This window comes from Crinia signifera, chromosome 3 (genome assembly GCF_055691185.1).
Source record: "Crinia signifera chromosome 3, ASM5569118v1, whole genome shotgun sequence".
Taxonomy (NCBI): Eukaryota; Metazoa; Chordata; class Amphibia; order Anura; family Myobatrachidae; genus Crinia; species Crinia signifera.
In genome coordinates this window covers 231,230,575-231,252,004 of record NC_139219.1, presented here as the reverse complement: position 1 = coordinate 231,252,004, position 21,430 = coordinate 231,230,575, and the positions used below count along the sequence as shown (strand labels likewise).

General features: G+C 41.1%; 1 protein-coding gene across 1 annotated transcript in view; it reads right to left on the bottom strand.

Annotated features, from left to right (window-relative positions):
* Positions 1-872: 872 nt before the first annotated feature.
* The window catches only part of LOC146062976 (putative cation-transporting ATPase 13A4), a 121,008-nt gene continuing 100,450 nt past the window's right edge, over positions 873-21,430 (bottom strand). The window contains 10 exon segments of the mRNA XM_083174986.1: positions 873-1,290; positions 5,991-6,071; positions 6,175-6,263; positions 7,304-7,491; positions 10,886-11,060; positions 11,202-11,274; positions 11,384-11,480; positions 14,737-14,846; positions 17,255-17,297; positions 19,848-19,927. Coding sequence (XP_083031112.1) covers positions 1,054-1,290; positions 5,991-6,071; positions 6,175-6,263; positions 7,304-7,491; positions 10,886-11,060; positions 11,202-11,274; positions 11,384-11,480; positions 14,737-14,846; positions 17,255-17,297; positions 19,848-19,927 — 1,173 coding nt within the window. The 3' untranslated portion in view covers positions 873-1,053.

Sequence of the window (21,430 nt, the reverse complement as noted above, 5' to 3'; positions counted from 1 at the left end):
TGATATTTTAAGTCTAAAAAAGAGCTGGGTCATCCAAGAGTAGACAGTAGAGATACAATTGGAGATATGAGTGAGGATAGAGGGAGAGCGGTCAGGAAAGGAGCGGTAGATTTCAGTGTTATCAGCATAGATGTGATAGTGGAAGTCGAGTGAGCAAATATGCTCACCCAGAGAGGACGTATAGAGATAGAGAAGAAGAGAGCCAAGAATAAAATTTTGGGGGGCACCTAAAATCAATGGAAGAGCAGGACAGGTGAAGTCATTAGTGGTACAGCAGGGCCTTTTCAAAACTGAATATACAAGCATTAACAGCAGTGGCGTAACTATAGCACCGCAGCCCCCGCAGTCGCGGGGGGGCGTTGTGCATATGGGGGCGCCGGGGGGGCTGCGGTGCTATAGAAATCCCCCCGCCCCACATCTCCCGCATGCTTACTTGTCCGCGCATCCCGGATCCCCTCCTGGCCCCAAGCAATGCCATGGAGATATGCCATTATGCAATACAATGGACATTATGCAATACAATGGATCCAACGCGGGAAGACATTTTGCCTGAATAGAGTCTGGAGGGAAGACCTGTAATGCGGACTTTTGGGTAGTTTCAGTTTCCATGGAAAATAAACTGCATATTTCTAATATCATCACTTTACACATTCATAATGGATTTTTTTTCCATTTCCTTCCCTAACTTGGAAAGAGTAGCACCCCCGCAAGAGATATAAAATAGCGGGCAACACAGGTCAAAAATAATAGTGACCTATTTAGAGTGTGCAGACAAATTTCCTCCCCATCATCTCCCCATTTATTCATCTAACTTTGAAAGACAATGGCAACATTTTTCTGATTTTACAATCAATGTTTCTGAAAAAGGAAACAAGGCAAAAAACTACTGTTTATTAAAATACTGTATGATGCACTTTGATAAAAAAAGTCAAATAAATAACGATACTGTTGTTCTCCTTCATTGGTGGCTTGATTGTTAATTCTATAACAATAGTGTTAATCAGTTGTTCATTGTTTAATGGATGCTTCCTTTTCTTTTGTTATTTGCCTTGATTATTTGAATGACATTTTTTCCTTATTTGAAACATCTTCATGTTTGTAAGCAGGGTTAGCGTAGGCTTTATAGTCCTCATTGGTCGTGTTTCTGTTCCTATATATTGCAGTTCCAGTAGGTGGCCATGATTTGTCTTCCCGCAAAAGTATCTCAAACTTTTTATAGTTACTTCCTGGTTTTAATTTCAAACACCTTTTCAAAGCCAACCAGAGAGTTCGGTTATCCAGAATAAACTCCTGGAAAAAACAAATGGAACCTGTATCATTGAAAACTTTACTACATTTTTGTAGGTTTCCAAAGAAATCAACCAAGTGCTAAGAGAAAAAAAGAATGAGAATTGTGCGGTGCACTCTGGAATTAAACAATGAGGCTCCACTGATTTGAATATTTATTTTTAAAACATAACATTTATTTTGATTCCCATAAAAAAAGTATATTAAGGGAATATCACCCATTGATGTAAGTACAACTAATATTAAAATATGAGCAAATAGAATAAGTGAATTAAAGAATAGAAATAAGTGGTTTTATATATATATATATATATATATATATATATATATATATATATATTTTTTTTTTTTTTACCCAATAGTGGTATGGCGTGAAATTGAAATTATAAATGTCCAAATACACTTATTCAAAATCCACATCCAGTGAAGTGAGCAGGAGATGTTTTTTCCAATATTTCTTTATTCAGCTTCACAGGATTGTCATGATAAAAAAACACTTGTAGAGAATCCCAACGCGTTTCGTCTCATAGAGACTTCATCAGGGGAATATAACAGTCTACAAGTATAAAACATTGTTTCAATACACAATATATAACAAATTTTGCTTTTACATCAGAGATTTAAAAAGAAGGGGAAATTCCCCATGAAGATGAGGGCCAGAAAAAGAGATAGAACATGATGGAGAACCAGTGGTGATTCAAAGGAAAAAGTGGGGAAGGCCGTGAATAGGTGTGGTTTTCTAATTTTTAATTAATTACTGTGGTGAAAGATACTTTACTAAACCCGTATGTGTCCTATTTATATACCTTTTGGTCAAAGATTGTGAAATAAATGGACCATTTTCTTCTTTATAACAATGTCTCCTGGATTTTTTTATTATCGGGACATGGTATTCTTAAACCCTTTTGAATTACAGAGAAAATTTTAAATGTATTTTATATTCAATTATTATGAATTTATTTAGCGAATTTATTTATAGTGATATTCTCGTGATATTACGTACCTTATTAGGAATATACCAATATCAATTAGTTGATTAATAGTGTGCTAGTCTTATGTGGCCTGTGAATAAATTAGTCTATAATTACTTTAATTTCTCTTATAGTGACAATTGTGCAATTTAGTGAATGATTTATTTATAAATAAATCATTCACTGAATTCCCCACTTTTTCCTTTGAATCACCACCGGTTCTCCATCATGTTCTATCTCTTTTTCTGGTCCTCATCTTCATGGGGAATTTCCCCTTCTTTTTAAATCTCTGATGTAAAAGCAAAATTTGTTATACATTGTATATTGAAACAATGTTTTATACTTGTAGACTGTTATATTCCCCTGATGAAGTCTCTATGAGACGAAACGCGTTGGGAATCTCTACAAACGTTTTTTATCATGACAATCCTGTGAGGCTGAATAAAGAAATATTGGAAAAAAACATCTCCTGCTCACTTCACTGGATGTGGATTTTGAATAAGTGTATTTGGACATTTATAATTTCAATTTGGCGCCATACCACTATTGGGTAAAAACATTGGGCTTTGGTCGTTCCCTATCCCTCAGGGAACTTAGTGGTGAGGCTGCCTAACGCATAATTGTAAAATAGGCTATACTGAAAATATTCTATAAATAGGCATAGCGCGATTTGGAATATTGGGGATACATATATATATATATATATATATTGTGGTTAAATATATAAATTATATATATATATGTATATATATATATATATATATATATATATACACACAGTGTGCGTGTGTGTGTATGTTGTATGTGTGTGTGTGTATATATATATATATATATATATATATATCTATATATATATATATATATATATATATATATATATATATATATAGATATATATATATATATATATATATATATATATATATAGATATAGATAATGTAGAAATAGGATCGCACTCCATCCAGCAATCAAACAACTCCCGGGGTGTCATCCAGAACAAAGTCCTCATGTACAAGAAAAAAAGGACGCACTCTCCAGAATATATAAATGCAATAAAAAGCTGTGTATTTCAATGATACTTGTCAAGAAAAAAATGTTACTCAACGTTTTCGTCCTCTGGGGGACCTTCGTCAGGAGATGGGCATCTATAACAGCAATCCAACACAGGGCACAGCTATGACCACACAGCAGGTAGGAACCTGCTGTAGGAACCTGCTGTGTGGTCATAGCTGTGCCCTGTGTTGGATTGCTGTTATAGATGCCCATCTCCTGACGAAGGTCCCCCAGAGGACGGAAACGTTGAGTAACATTTTTTTCTTGACAAGTATCATTGAAATACACAGCTTTTTATTGCATTTATATATTCTGGAGAGTGCGTCCTTTTTTTCTTGTATATATATAGATATATATATATATATCTATATATATATCTATATATATATATGTCCAAAAAAACGCTTAATGAAAAGCAAGAGCACTCACCAAATTATATATATATATATGGAAAGAGAATAGATAGAGCGCACAGTCAGAAACCATATATAAATTTATAATAGTTTTACTTATATTTTTAGCAAAGATAAAAACTGACATACATGGGATAAAAATATAGGTAAATCGCCACAACACGGCGCTTGTCACCAGCACAGCGGGGTCGACCAGATCTTCAGGAACACGCAGGGTGATCAGCCCAGCGGGGTTCGTCCACCCGCCGCAGTCAGGACAGAGCCGAGTACGTCTTCGCCCGGACCAAAAGGACGTCATCCGTCAGCAAAGGAAAGTAGCCACGCCCAACGCGTTTCGACAGAGGTCTTCGTCAGAACTATTATAAATTTATATATGGTTTCTGACTGTGCGCTCTATCTATTCTCTTTCCATAAAATACACACTCTGGATTCGAGCTTGGACTCAGACTCTTGAATGTGCAGGAATTTCTCCCGTATAGTTAATGCATGTAAAAGAATAAAGATGCAATATAATGGTGAAGTACATTTAAACATTTACTTCAATTTAATGACAAACTTCATTATTACACAATAAAATGACATCATCCATAAAAGCACTATAGATAAAGTGCAAAGTGATCAATCCTTAAAAAGAGCAGAGACGAAAAATGACCGGATCGTAAGGAACTGATTATTAGACATTGTGTATTGATGAAGTTTCTTGTTAAACTGAAGTGAATGTTTAAATGTACTTCACCATTATATTGCATCTTTATTCTTTTACATGCACCTACTATACGGGAAAAATTCCAGCACATTGAAGAGTCTGAGCGCCTCATAGGTTGTGTTCCATCTTTTTTTTTTTTTCTGCTTTTGGGCTACTATTGCCTCTAACAGGTTAATATTTTGTGTGGTGCACCTGAATTGTGTTCTTTCAGTTGGGAGAAAAGTCTAGTCTGCTACTTCTGTAGGAAAGGGCAATACACACTGGGGGTTTTTGCCCAGCGTGCATGGACAGTGATGATCGCCGTTATCGCTGGGGGGGGGGGGGGGAGCTGCTCAGTGCATACACACTGAGCGGCTTTCCCCCTGACCGGTGCTGTCAGCGGGGGGCGGACGGCTTTGCATAGCGCTATGCAAAGCCTTCCTCAAAGTCGCTTATCTGCTGGTAATACCAGATGAACGGCTTTCCCGACAAAGATGCTGGAGCGCTCATCACCATTCGCTCACCATCGCTGGGCTGTACACACTGGGCAGCTTTCATACTGAAAGTCGCTCAAATGAGAAAACTGAGCGGCTTTCACATTAAAGTCGCCCAGTGTGTATGGGCCTTAACACTTTAGCTTCAAATGGACAATTTTGTCTTGTCTTTTCAGTACTGCATGCTATTTATACATTTGTGATGTATCAATGTTTATATTGTATCAATGTGTGTGAAATGTAACAATATCAGCCAGACTCCTGTGATATTTGGGGAAATTTACTAAAGGAAATTTGTAAAAAATAGGTGTATTTGTATACAGAAATACACTTATTTTTGACATTTACTAACCCTGAAAATACAGCAATTCGTATTCGTTTTGATAGCACATCAATACGAATAGCCGTATTTTTAGGATAGTAAATGTCAAAAATAAGTGTATTTCTGGATACAAATACACCTATTTTTTTTACAAATTTCCTTTAGTAAATTTCCCCCATTGTGTCATGCTCTTATGCAGAGCTAATTTAACAGGGTGTGTTATTCCTTAGGAATAAATAGATGCTAAGATGTGTCCAATAATATTTGTATATCAAATGGGGAATTTTGGAATGCCCCTGGACAAATCTTTATGTAAATGAAATATAGGTTTTTTGTTGTCATATATAATAAATGTGTATGCTTTATGACCACGCCCACTTTATAGAGAGACGAGGCCTGACAAAAATAAGTGTCAATGCCACCGGGCAGTCAGTAACGGATGACTGACCCAGTGACTTTTGCCACCAGGCAGTCACCAGTTATTGAATAACCCAGCGGTGGTGGTGGCTGTAGGCTGGGAGCTAGGCTTTCTTCACCTCTGTTACCAGCGGAGCCTTGCGGGAGGGCTGATGTCATAACTACACTACTGTAGCACTACAACTACATTCCCATGGTGGGCCCTTACCATCCCAGTCTGACACTAGAACCCCCAATATATACATATATTATATACACAGGACCTTATGTTAACATTTTATATAATAATAGCATTAAGTAGAATTTTTTTTGAAAAAACAGTTTTGTTCATTTCAAATAATACCTACCTCCACTAAAAATACCACCACAAGACAAATCGCCAGTATTACTATGATGTGTATCCTCCAGCTCATTGGAGTGCAGACAAGCTGGAAAAATAGAGCATACATGTAAATAAATACATATCTTACAGTATGTAATGAAAGATGCTTAAAAGAAAAAAAAATGTAATACAAAAGAAATAAAACTTACTCCCAAGTCCAAATAGATGTTTGTGAAGTCAGCAAATATGAAGAATATGGTGAAGGTAGCTTCTATAGCTAGTATGGCCATAAACAAGTCTGTAATATAAGAAATAGCACTCTAGCAACTTGATTATGTTTCAACCACTTAGAATAATGTATTTCAAAATAAATTCAAGTACAATGATGTCAGAAAAAAAGGTGCACCTTGGGATGCAACAGTGTATGATGTAAGCAGGGAGGAGGCATCTATTTACATCAGACACCTCCTGTTGCATTAACATATTATTTGCATGGTATTTTACTGTGCAATAGCATCCAACTATAAAACAGGCTCTGTGATCGGAAAATTCACCTGCTCCAGACTAGTGCTGCTGAGTGCCTATGCACAAATTTAATAACCGGCATTTGGAGAAAATTCCTATCTTAATTCACACTCCACCGGCCACCAAAATGACAAACCATTTTGTATAATATTAAACTGTAAATTACTTGCACACTATCACACTGCTGCAAATACTGCTTATCATCTATTATTTATTGTCAAATATTTATCCACGGAAATCTGCAGGGTTTTACACAGAGAATATGAGAATTTGGCCTTTAACATCAGTCCCTGCCCCAGTGGAGCTTACATTCTATGGGGGTGATTCTGGTTGGTTTGCAAAAGCAAACTCCTTCTTTAATGGACAAAACCATGCTGCACTGCAGGTGGGGCTGATGTAACACGTGCAGAGACTCACCCCCTATATTCAGTATCACATGTACATGCACACACATTCACACTAGGGATAGTTTTGTAGGGCGCAAACTGGATTTCCTGGCCTTTGTCATGGATAGCTTGCATGTCTCCATGGGTGTTGCAAGCCACCTGATGGTGGGAGGGGATCCGATGCGTCCTAGGATGCCGATTGGATAACTACTGCAGCAGGAGTCCTCTGCTATTAATAGACACCTCCTGCTGCATTAACATACAGTGCTATCACTGCTGCTTCCAAGGATGCAGTAACGATAGCAAATGCAACCACATCTGAATCAAGCCCGATGAGCAGGGACACATCTGTATGACAATGGCAGTGTTATTACAGTAAGGATAACTTTTCTCAATACAGGAAGAATGCATACAATGAAAAACTTACAGTTGGTGTAAATTGGCTTTCGGAAAGGTTTTCCCTTGGAGAAGATAAATGATAAGATCACCATGTGCACACATGTTATCAGCCACAGAGTTGTGCTCTCAAAGCTTACATAATCTGGGGTAATTCTTTCATTCATTAGCACATATGTAAGATTTCGATTTAAGCTTTCGTTGCCTGGATTACATGCACTGGGAGAAACAGAAATAAAACCTAACCTTAGCATGCTCCATATTTCCTTTACATTAGTACAGTTATTCCTTTCTTACCAGCAAGACCATCAGAAACATATTGTTGTAACAACTTTTTCACATAAATACTAATATACAGATGGAGCCGGGCTCCCTCTTGCTGGCGAATCGCCAGACTGTCTCCGCTGGCAATCCGCCAGCAGTGAGGCGCTCCATCTGACTTAGACTCAGTTTCCGGGCGGCGGGGCGACGGGAACCTGTACGTCTCCGCTTCAGGGAGACAGACAGGGTTAGGCGGGGGGGGGGGGGGGGGGGTGCGGGGAGGCGGTGTGGACCCCAGATGACTGCCGACAAGCCGACGGGGACCCGTGGGAAGCGCCGTCGGAAGGGGACGCGCGTGCATTTCGTGCGCACCCGTCCCCTTTCGCAGATACAGAGCCGGGCTGGCGGGGGATGGCGGCTGGCGATTCTGCCGCCATCCCCTGCAAAGACCAGCCCGGCTCCATCTGTAATATGTTCCCTTCAATCAGGCATGGACTGGCCCACAGGGATACACAAAAAACACCTGATGGGCCCCTGTTCCTGTAGAGAGGCAATGGACATCATGAACATCATAAACCCATGGGGTATGGTACACACCCTAAACCTTACCATAGCATACACCTAACTCTATTCCTAAAATTACCTATGAACATAGAGTACACTCCATAGCTTAGCATAATACAATACTTAGAATGTTGTTGAAATTAGAAACAGGAACTGAATGGTATACAAGTATGGTACAAAATGAATAAATTGTAAATGTATATTGAAAATAATAATTGAATTTAATTTGAAATATAAAAACATTTTCAGAACAATCTGTTCTAGCCATCAATGTGACTTCTGGCATACACCAGTAACATATGCAACAGTGCATGGTACTGTACAGTAGCTGAAATTCTGTAACCTGTGCTGAATCTGCTATGCCCCCTGAGCGCTGCACGTAGAGGAGAAAATGCAATGTCTGTTAGGATGAATTAGCAACACTTGGCAAGATATAACATGAACAGAGATAAAATACTAGCCAATCGGCTTCTGTCATTTTACAATTTTTTTCCAATTGAACAATGACAGGAGCTGATTGGTGGGAAGTTTATCTTTCCATTTTCTCTCTCTCCAAGCTTTGATAAATCTCCCCATGTATTAAGAAGAAAGTTTAATAAGCTCCATGAATGGTAACGTCACATGGGGGGTTATTCTGCTTGGTACGGTGGGACCGTACGCGGTCGATTCGTTTTTTTTTTTCAACCGCATGCGTAGCTTTCACTATGCGCATGTGCGGCAACTTCACACCGCTCACGGACGGGTCTCTCCGTGCGAAACAACCTGTCCGCAAGAGCACGGTCATTGTGGGCGGCATGGGGGCGTTTTTAGGGGAGCGGCCGGAATAATGAGAAAAACTTGGCGTAAACATGGGCGTACACGGGGGTGTGCACCAAAATTGTATGGTGCTACAACCGCCTACTTTAGATCAGCGAACGCACCGTGCATTTTGGCCCAAAAACAGGCGGGCGCTAAAGATATCTCCAGACCACCCCTAGAGATACCGCATCACAGCGGACGCCTGGGTCTGCTAATTAACGCTGATTACTACTCAAACACATACACCTGAATGTAATAAGCAATGCTGCAGGCTATTAAGTGAAAACCATTATTTCACTACCTGCAAGCCACACACAGCCCTCAAACACATTGGAAGCATATCTTTTTACACTTCAACATGTAAAGGTTGGTTTAATTTTAGGTAAGATTTATTCTAAGACCTGCTTATATATGCCAAGGTAGTTATTCTATAACCATCCACACCCATTCAGAAAGTGTTTTTGTATACTTTAAAAAGCAGGACACTCAATTCACAGAAGTCGACATGTGTCAACATTTTCACTGCAGCACAAACATACCAGTTTGTTATATGGCAAAAGACACATAAACCACTTTTAAGAGCAACAATGATGTTTTTGGACTCAATTTCTACTTGCACTGTGGCGTACGCTCAGATATACGGAAGGTGTCGGTGTGAAAACGGACGAGACCTGTCCGTATATGGTGGCGTACGCTCTGCTGTACGCCAGTTTACGGTGGCTAAGAGGAGATCCGTCCGTGCACGGTGGTGTATGCTCGAGTGTACGCCACTCCCCATTGTCGGTGTTTGTGACCGTCCGTGTGCGGCTGTTCTGTGGGCGGACTTTTACTCACCGTCCGCGTATGGGAAACTTATGGTGAAACGGACCGTACAGAAGGAGCGGGTCTCGCTCTTGCAGGGGATGGCGATGGCGACGCCAGCCGCCATCCCCCGCCACCCGCCATCTGTATCTGCACACGCGTCCCCTTTCGCACGGTTCCCCCGGGTCCCCACCGGCTTGTCGGCGGTCACCCGGGATCCCCACCGCCTCCCAGCACACCCCCTAACCCTGTCCATCTCCCTGAAGTGGCGACAGACAGGGTTCCCGTCGCCCCGCCGCCCGGAAAGTGAGATGCGCGTGCGCGTGAGACGCATGCGCGTCTCAGTCAGATGGACGCCGGGCTGCTGGCGGATCGCCAGCGGTGATGTTCTGGCGATTTGCCAGCAAGAGGGAGCCCGGCTCCATCTGTACATACGTTTCACCGACCTAACCAGAATAAAGCCCATGGAATCTGGAGCCCATTATAAAACAAAAAAGATAAAATTGTAATCAATGGGAGAAGGAACTCTAAAGTTCACTTCCTATCTAAGCAGAAAGCACAGAATGTCATGTTACAGAGGTGTAGATGTATGAAGCAGTGATAAGGGAGGAGAAGAGAGCCAGAGGAGGTGACCCATGTAAACCAATCACCACTGAAGCAACATCAATAATTTGCATAATATAACTTATACAGAGCAGCTGATTGATTGCCATGGACCACTCCTTCTTTGACTCACTTCTCCTCACTTGACCCCAATTAAAATTACAACAGACATTTCCCTGATACATATTAAACCACACAGGAGTGCACCTTATGCAGTACACATAATGTCCACAGTTGTGCTGCTTATACACATCTGTCTCAGTTAATTCAGCAGCTCACTGTCCATGACTCTCAGCATATGCTGTGCCAGAAGAAGAAGGAGCTACTGGGACAGGCCTTTCTGTTAGAATTACTGTTCTAGGTTGTGGTAGAGGTGGAACTCAGTTCCCCCTACCATTAGAGGTGGTGCGACTCAGTTCTACCCCGTTCCCCCTCACATCAACCCCTGCCAGTAAAGTTAAGTTGAAAGAAATATTGGATCCCCATTACAATGTCTCATGCTACTTGCACACCTGATTAAATCAAGAATTAAAAATGACATTCAGCAACAGATTTCAAGGTGCAAAAACAGATAGTGTGCATTTACCTGTAAATGTCATCTTGGCTATACCATGGCTGTCTCTGAACCATGAGAAAAGCATATGTCTGCATGGCAATGGTATATAGAACATTGAAGATCACTGAAAACAGCATAGGAGGAGAAATCAGCTGTCCTGGTGGCCTGTACTTTGCCAGTTTGGGATATGCAGGAGTGGAACTCACTGAAAAAGAAGAATGCTTTGTGCATTACATGAAAAAACTAAAATATAGTATTATGATTCAATGATTTATCGAGCTGTACATGAGAGCTAAAGTTCTTATCTATTACAAAAATAATGAATATATTGAATATACATACTCACTTGTAAAAAAGATTACAAAGACAATGGCAAAATCATGGATGAGCCATTGATTATTTCCAAAAATGTTTCTTTGCTGAAATACAAAACAATATTAATGTGTGTTGCTTACTGTATTGTTGGTATACATGCTCATATGTATAATGTGTAGTAATAATCAAATTGGAAAGTTAAATAATTCTCACCCAGTAGAGCAACAGTGTGTTGGTATATTCAACTAATCCAAACATCGCCATGAATTTAAACATGCTGAAAGTTGTGACAAGAGCAGCTCGTCCTTCCCTGTTTAAGAACAATATATTTATTATTTATTACTAGTTATTTATATAGCGCACACATATACTGCAGCACTTTACAGAGAATATTTGAACATTCCCATCAGTCCCTGCCCCAATGGCATTCATTATGTGTGTGCATGTACAGTATCTGCTGCATCTGCTTGTATCCGATGTACATTCAGTCATAGGATACAAGCAGATGCAGCTGTATTGAATCAGTATATGTTTACTGCTCAAAGGATATGTCTTTACAAAGACTCCATGGCAGTGGTGTCAAACTCATGGCCCTCCTGCTGTTGTGGAACTACATGTCCCAGCATGCCTTGCCACCGTTTTAGCAATCCATTATATAAAAGCTGTGGCAGGGCATGCTGGGACGTGTAGTTCTTCAACAGCTGGAGGTCCATAAGTTTGACACCACTACTCCACGGCATACATGATAATATACTCTCTTTTAGGGGTTATGCAATCTGCCGCCGCTATTTCCGATGTGGAAAATATAACGGCGGCTCCCTATTCAATGCTGTCTTTAGCGACAGCATTAAAGTGGGATCACAGCAGAATGGGCCCGACTTTAGAAGCTGTCGTGCCTGTTTTGCCGATAATGGCCATGGATTGTCGCGTTTTCGCGGCCATGCTCCCTTTGCGCCGAGCGGGCAGGCGGGACATTGAATCCCGCTTGTCGTTCTGCAGTCGATCAGACCGCAAACGGGCCAGGATCACGGCTGTCGGCGGAGATCAACAGCCGTGATCCCGGATTGCATACCCCCCTCAGTCAGATGATATACAGACTTCATGAGTTCACATATCCTTTTTTTCCTTTCCTTTTTTCCTGGGGCAGATGTATTAAGCTTTTACAAGAGATAAATGCAAGTGTGATAAGGAGAGATAAACGTCCAGCCAATCACCTGCTAACTGCCATGTTATAGCCTGTGTTTGTAAAAAGTCAGTAAGGAGCTGATTGGCTGGACGTTTATCTCTCCTTATCACCCTTGCATTTAGCTCTTGTTAAAGCTTAATACATCTGCCCGAATACCACAATGAGCCTCCCTGGCCAATCAAGCTATGTACATAAAATGTGCATGGGCACCTGGCTTGGATATTTAGCATTGTCCTCAATGGACAGTAGAAATTGGCCACTCCTCTGAGCAGCAGAGGCAAAACTAGGAGTTTCAGAGCCCAGGGCAAGATGAAAAATGGCATGGTCGCACAATCGTGTCATCATAGCTCCCCGTCAACAATCCAGCACCATAAAGACAAGTACCGTTCAGTGGGAGTGGGGCTACAATGACTCAATTCTGCATGAGTTGCATCACTGGATCTCCCTCGATCTGCCCACTTCTGCTCTAAGCGGGTGGTGGATGGGATAAAGGGAGTCTGGCGGGATGCCAGAGACTTGCCCACCATTCCAGGGGCCTGTGGGAGCTACTCGATTTTTGGCAGCCTTATTGACATTAGGGTAATTAGGTATTCTCTCTGGCTTTTTTGATCCCCTAGTGTTCAGCAACTTATCTCCACAGTCATGGACTAGGCTCCGGCTGCTGTGGCTCTTCCCGGACTCTCCCCAGGGAAGAAGAATCACAAAACAAAAATACTTTCACAGTGCCAAACGTTAACCGTTGCCATGGGCATTTCTAATGATTTTGTTAAATTACATTTGCAGGATACCTAGTTGTGAAAGTTTATTTAAATGGCACCATAGTGTGGAGCACCTCAGTGCCATGGCCTCAGCATTTTCACATGGACCAAGCCTCCAGTCACAGGTAGATTTGTAAAAAGAGTAAATTGTCATTCCATTACATTGTTATGATTACCCCTACATACATGACAGGAAAAGACAAAGTGACAGCTGAAGTACATCATCAGAAATAAATTACCCTTTAATTATAGCACAAGTTATTGCTTGGGACACTGAAGCATTTATAAAAAATTGCTAGATATATACATACAGTAGTTCTGAAATTATTTATAGCATATATGTGTACATAAAAAGGATTTGTAGCATGGAAATGCATTCATAATGGGCTTAGTAAATGATCAATTTATTTGGAAAACTCAAAAATATTTGACTCAAAATATTTTTCTTTCTTTTGGGTACAAATTATTTTAGGCACTAACGGTGGTTTAAAACAGAACCATATGGGCTTTGCATTCAAAACATTCAAGTGCCTATTTTGAGAAACAAAAATGCTGTGACCAAAGCTATGTGGGTGTGGCCACTGTTATACAGTATGGGTGTGTTCACCTTTAGACTATAAGCCCCAATGTCTCACTAAATATGTAAACGTATAAACATGTACAAAAAAACCTTTTAAGTATAGACAAATAAATTGAATCCATATTATTTATGATCGACTGTGCCCAACTTGCGTTGGGTCATCATGTCACAATGATGGAGTTCCTTCCACCTCATCGCTAATCTGGCCTTTGTTTAAAGACAAGTTGTGTTGCTACATGTTACTTGAATTATAGGTTATTAATTTTGGTTTAAAGTCTACCTACTACAGATAGAATAGATAAAACATAAGTGTTGATATATCTTACCCACATCAATATGTCCACAGTGAGTATGTTGACATTACAAAACTAGTGTTGGGATCCTAACTCAGGTGTAAAGGCATACCTCCCAACTTTTTAAATAGAAGAATAGGGACACTCACGTGGTATGCAAATGAGGGTGTGGCTTATGCAAACTAGGCCAATCCCCCATTTTCGGCCACTGCGCCGCTGAATAGACGCTGTGCGCATGCGCACAGCATTTATTCAGTCAGATTGGGGGGGGACTCCGAACTGCACCCCCTCCGCAGCGGGACACCGCCGGCTGCTGGAGGGACGCGGGAATGTCCCCAAAAACTGGGACGTTCCCGTGTTTAGCGGGACAGTTGGGAGGTATGGTAAAAGGGCCTACACATGGGGAGATGCTGAAGCTTTCTGAGCGATGCTAGATCACTCAGCGATGTGTCTGCGCTGTGTGCTGAGCAATCTGTCAGGACCAGTGTTCTACGCTGAGAACACTGGTTTTTAGTCCAGTGATTATATTTATCCAGCATGCTGGATATTAAACGCCGGGTGATAGAGGAGTGTGGGGCTGCACATCGCTATCACTAGGGCCCTTACACACTATGGCCCCTACACATTTCAATGCGATCTCTAGTGAGATCGCTTAGAAAATGCCCCTAAATTACTACATGAGTAGGCCCCATAAGGATTCATAGTGTAATTTAATAATATAATAATATAATGTACTCAACCCCACTTACTTGAGTAAGTCTGGAACACAGGAAATATTTGTGACTTGTGAATTAAAAGGTGCAGCCACAGAAGCTTCTTCTTCAGATAAAGAAATCCCAGCATTGGCCATTTTTAAAGCCTGGAAAAGAAGATGTGTATTACTGGCGTATATTTTATTAAATTTTTTTATGTTTTATTTGTACTCAAACAGGTGTGAAAGCACCACAATACTGCATTCCAGCAATATATGTTGCTTTAAAAATCCATGTAAGTTGCTCAATGTGTATCATTAGCAAAAGTGTTGTGAATATGGACACAACAGCCCATTCAGCTGCTAGTATCCATATGTTATATGGGGTCATACTGTATATTCCATATTGCTTTGAAACTACTTTATACACTGTACTGGCCATGCTTAATAAAGCCTTCTTGTTTAGCTCAGTGTTACATTACTCTCTCTAGATTCTAATATTTTTTTAGAATGTTACATCCATGATAAAGTGCTGAATTGGTGGGACACAATTTCAAGTTATACCTCTGATTTACAACATTAAACAATTTTACAAGAACTTTTCCAAGTTTTTATAACTATTGACAAGAGCCAGATTTTCTTACCATTTCAGATAGGACTATACTGCAGTCACTAGTCAGCCACAGCCAGAGGTGAAACTCGTAAGTGGCAGGTCCAGGTCCAAAAATATAAATTAGGCCTCCTCCTCTACCACAACCCAAGAAATCATCGGGCCCCTTAGTCCCCAGGGGCTCCAGTGCAATGCACCTGCTGCACAAATGGTAGTTCTGCCACAGCCCTTAGTAGGACACATTTATCTCAGTCTAGATATATTTTATACATGGTGGTAATTAATATATGCAATAAGTAAAAGTCTGACTCTAGAACTCTTTCATTTCATAGGTTAATCTAGTCTACAGTATATAAAACATGTCTGGCAAACAAGCGGGAAATTAGGTGGCTAACTCGTTTGGGCTAATTTTTGGAATCATGGTGGAAAAGGTACCATTATTGTTGAAAGCATCTATATCAGGGGTGGCCAGCCAGCGGCTCTGGAGCCACATGCGGTTCTCCCCTTTTTAAAGTGCAGCTCCTGCTCCCACTCCCCTCTCATACTGTACATTAACCCCTTGAGTGGTGGGTTTTGCTGGGGCAGGACAAACCTACCAGGGCAGGTGTGTCCTGCCCCAGCAAAACCCACCACAGGACGTTGGAAGCCCCCCCCCCCTCACCTCCGCTTCGGCGTTTGTACGCCAGAGCTTCCCTTCTGCCACTGCCCCCACTGCCTTAGCTGCCTGTCACATTCAGCAGTGACGTCGGCGGCAGGCTGGGGAATGTTCGCGGCGGCTCCCTGAGCGCTCCAGAGTCCCCCGAGATGAGCCGAACATACCTGAGCCTGCCGCTGATGTCACTGCTGCTGTAAAATGAGTGGCAGCTGGCAGCATAGCGGCTGGTTCAGGGGAGCTCCGACATACGCCAATATGGAAATTTGTGTTTGGTTCAACCACAGCTGTACATAATTAGTACCTCTAACCATTTGTGTTCAAGCATGGTTATCACTAAAATCTGGAGCTCAAACATCTGCGTGCTCAATCTCCTGACCCGCCGGCACCACCGTTCCACTGTCCGCATGTGGTGGTCAGTGGGCCTCAATGATCAACAATCTATCAGCGACAATAAGCATGTAAAAAAGTCCTGATTCTTGATTTTTAAGCATGTTCAATATCCCCAATCCCAAAGTACACCAGTGTATGGCCCCGTTAGTGTACTCTGAGGGCTGAAGTTGGGAAACAATGCCCTAGATGCAGATGAAGAACTAGTATTAAACAATTTGGAGTACCTCCGCTTATTACCATTATGATTCTGTAGTTGAATTTACCAAATCAGATCTGTGGTGGTAATTCAGACCTGATCGCACAGCAGCCAACAGATAGACTGTGCATGCGTAGGGTTCGCTATACCTGCTGTACCCATGCGCGAGGCCATGCTGTGATGAAATCCTGCTACTTTTTCTATTCGCACGTCGTTCACAAAATGTAGGCGCCTGGGGGTGGAAACCCGCCATTTAGTGGTAGTGTTAAGAAAAATACAAAGAGTGTCCAGAAAAAGCTAGTGTTGCCTGCGCAGTTTAGGGGAGGGTGTGTGTTGTTGGCGCCAGCCCAGATATGCCTTTTTCCATAGCAACGCCAAGTAAGTCTCTGGCTACACGGAGCCTGCAATGATTTGTGCCCAGTGTAGAAATCATTCAAAGGTGAGCCTGTGGCGATCGGTTTTGGACATATTCACTTGGCTGAGAAACATGTGTAGCTATACACATCCCTTCACACAGCGATCACATTTAATTCGCATGACAGCATTTCACTCTAGTGGGGCGGCGTATACCTGCCGGCCAGGCAATCAGGTCTGAATTACCCCCTGTGTACAGTTTCTGAATTCTTGACTTTTACAGACACAATAGTACATTACTGACATAACAGACAATTGCTGAAAGATGACAATTGAATACATTAAATGACAGACTGAGAATGGATACTTACTGCACAATCATTGGCTCCATCTCCACACATGCCCACAAAATAACTACAACACAAATGAGGACATGTAAGTGAGAAAGAAATATGGTTACTGCAATACTTATTTTCTACCCTAGGTTGAGGCACATACAGTACAGGGATATTTATCTATCTATCCATCTATCTACTGTATCTAGTGATCCATCTTACATAGGGGATGCAGTGTAAATCCCGGCGGTCAGGATCCCGGCGGTCAAAATCCCGAAGCTGGAATCCCGACCGCCGAAATCCCGACACTTTCTCCCTCCGTGGGTGTCCACGACACCCTCGGAGGGAGAATAAATTAGTGTGCCGAGCTCAGCGAACCCGCAAGGGGGGGCGATCCACGTCCCCCCCTTGTCGGGATTTCGGCGGTCGGGATTCCGGCATCGGGATTTTGAACGCCGGGATCCCGACCGCCGGGATTTAATAATGAATCCCTTACATAGCACTCTAAAGGGGCATACACTCAGAGCAAATTTGTGCTATTTTCTAAGCAATCTGACTAGATTGCTTAGAAAGTAAGCACAGATCTCTCTGTGTGTATGGTTAATTATCTCTTGCTAACTAAGTCAGTGCATGCAGTCAAAATCTAGTCAAATTACTTAGCAAGTGACTGCAAATCTCTGTGTGTACACAGATATACTGATCGCAATCTCTCATTCTGTGTTTATATGTCATTTTTAGGTTAAATCTTGTTGTAAGGGACAGGATTAGCTCCTATTTGTCGACATAAATTATGATTGGAAGCCATAAGCCCTGGTTTTGCCTATTATTTTGACCATAAATAATTTGAGTTGTTCCCGAACCACCAACCCAAGGCCCCCCTGCAAATGTCCTGATGCACCCCAAGGTGCCTAGGCACACAGTTTAGGAAAAACTGCTCTAAGGGGTAAATTTACCATAGCAATATGTTCTAGGATGCAGTAGAGAAATGATTTACAGAATCTGATTGGTTGCTATGGGCAACATCATCTCTTTTCCTCTTTATAAGCTTTAGTAAATGTACCCCTTAAGTTTACAGACGGAGCCATGCTTATCCAACCCGCCAGCATCCTATCTCGGCATGCTGTTTGCAAAGCTCACCGAAAATGGGATGCACGTGCATGCAAGATGCTTGAGTCCCATTGGCGGCAATGGGAAGCGCGTGTGTGAGACGAACGGCACAACAAGATGGGTTGATTTGGTCTGCTGGCAGGCTGAATAAGGGCGCCTCCATCTGTATATATTATCTGTACAGCACTGCACACATTAATGTCACTATATAAGATAATAATAATTGCAATTTAAAATGTAATTCTTCAATTTATTTGTGTAATATAAGATGTTGCCAGAGTTTTATTTACTATGTTTAATATACATTGAGTTGACAAAATCATTTATTTTAAAATGTTAATTTGTTAAAAGCAAATTGTTAATTACTTGCTATGGACTAAAAAGGGGCAATTTGATTGCTTATTGGGATGCCAGAATTAATGGGCGCCCAATGCAGCAATTTAATTGTTGGTGCCCATTATTTATCTTGCTGGTCATGCCCAAATGTGACTAAACCCATCTAAAGTACTGGTTAGGGCTCTCAAACTGCCGTTTTAGGTGCCCAAACCATGGACTTTTCACACCTTTCTGCTCGCCTCTTCAGGAGTCTTGCTTGTGTCAATTTTTCAAGCACAGCCTGTAGATTAACAGAGCTTATTGGTTGGTACTTTTTAAGTCTAAACCTTATCTCTCACCAAGGCTTCATACATCTTACACAGAATATTTTCGTAGAACCATTTTCCATTATGATCCCTCATAGTGTCTATGATGTGTGTATGTTGTGCACAAAAAATCATCGTTGATTGACAATACATCTGAAAATACATTACATATACGTATGATACATGCATTTCTTACATTATATATACATAAAATATATAAAATGCAAAACCAAGATTTACTCTTGGATTGACTCATGAAATCTCTTAAACCACAAGGCCTACAATATTGAAACTTGGCAGGTAGCTTCTCCTTAGCTCCTAGTTGCTTGCAAAGAATGCAAAAAAATTGCAATTTTCACGCCGGTGAATATGAGTGCAGTAGCCACACGTACTGGATTCCGTGATAGTCAGCAGATAAGTCAGTGTGGGAGGTCTCAGCTATCGCCACACTCCTCCACTGACTGCAGAGATCAGAGAAAATTTGCTGTAGGAATGGTGGGGAGGGGGCACAAGTGTGCGAGCATCTACCCTCTATTCAGGGGTTACTGTCACACACCCTGAGCTGTGCATCACCCGCACTGGCACAAGCCCATATGAGCTGTGTCACTGATGGGGGGATGCCAAGGGACCATCTGCCATGTTCTCTTTACATGTACACATACTACATACATGACCCTGGAACTAGGTCCTCTGATCTCTGTAGCTGGCATTAGCTGCCAACCATGCCAGGGCTGCATCATTGCCCACTGCTCACTGTCCAACGGTTGATCTGAAGCACCCACAAAAGTTCAATCTTGCCACTACAGAAAATCTCTTCATAAGAGTTATGTCTTTGTCCCTGTAAATGACAAACACCTTATATAGAACTCTATGATACATACTCAAGCTTTCTGAATTCATCTATAATTGTTGATTTCTGCCCTGGAGACATTCTCGCAAAAACTGTTGCATTCATCAGTATCTGTATAGAAAAAATGTGAATGCATCAATCAGGCAGTAAACTGGTAATATGGATAATATTGTGATGTATTATATTTACTACCAGAGATAGGTTACCCTATCTCCCAGATATAGGGCAAACCAGCACCTTAATGAGAACGTGTTACTGTAATTCTTAATAACTGTGTCCCAAATGTAATATGCAACATACAATTATTGCCTTTTCCATCTTAACTACACATCTAGAACACATTCTAAACCTGCGTATACACTTGCTGATATATTACTACTACAGTCAACAAGTCCAACAGATGCTAATATATCTTGAAGATATATTATATTGGTATATCGGTACATCTTCCTGTGTGTACAGGCGATCCACCACCCAACCCAAATGTCGGCCGCAGGAACCATCTACAATTACATAGTAACATATTAATTTAGGTTGCAAAAAGACGACAGTTCATTGAGTTCAACCTATTTAACAAGTCTAATTTATGACTTGACTAAGTCAAAACTATACGATTCCCTTTATGGCCAAAAACTTATCCATTTTTAGTTTAAACACATTTACTGTAATTGCTGGTATCACATTTTCTGGCAAAGTGTTCTAGAACTTAAACCCCTTCTTAATTCCGTATGGAATTTCTCTTCCTCAAGCCTCAGTACATGCCCGCGCGTCCTAAGTAGATCTTGTTAATGAATATGTCTTCTCCTAGTTACTTATGATTTCCAATCCTATATTTGAACATATTAATCATACAGTAACTCCTCTCAACCTCTGTTTTTCTAGTGCATACATATTCAGCCTGTATAGCCTATCTTTATATTCTAGTGACTAAGGATTCCTTATTAGTTTAGTTGCCCTTCTCTGAACCCGTTCCAGTTAATTTATGTATTTTTTAAAGTGAGGTGCCCAGAACAAAACACAGTACTCTAAGTGTGGCCTCACCAACTATTGATAAAGGGGCACTATCACACTGGCATCTCTCAAGTCCATTCTTCTTATAATGCATGCCAGTGTCCTTTTTGCTTTTGCTGCAGCACTTGAGCAGTGTGCACTATTACTCAACCTGTCATCTATGATGACCCCTAAATCCTTTTCCAATGCTGAGCTTTCCATATTAACTTAATTTGACTTATAACTAGCATGTTCATTTTTGCTTCCATAATGAATTAGTTTGCATTTATCTACATTAAATCACATTTTTCACCTATCGCCCCATTTTCTAGTTTAATTAAGTCATTTTGCAGTGCTTCCACATCCCCTCCTGGGGGGGAATCTATTCCTTACATAGATTTGTGTCATCGATGAATATTGCAATTTTACTTTCTAGGCCATCACCTATATCATTTATGAAAATATTAAACAAGGTGGAACCCAATAATGATGCTTGCGGGACTCCACTTGGGACCTTTCCCCAGCTGGAATGTTTACCATTTACCACTACTCTCTGTTCAGGATCGTATAATCAATTTTTTATCCAAAAACTATTTTTTCCCTTACCCCTAGGTTACCAAGTTT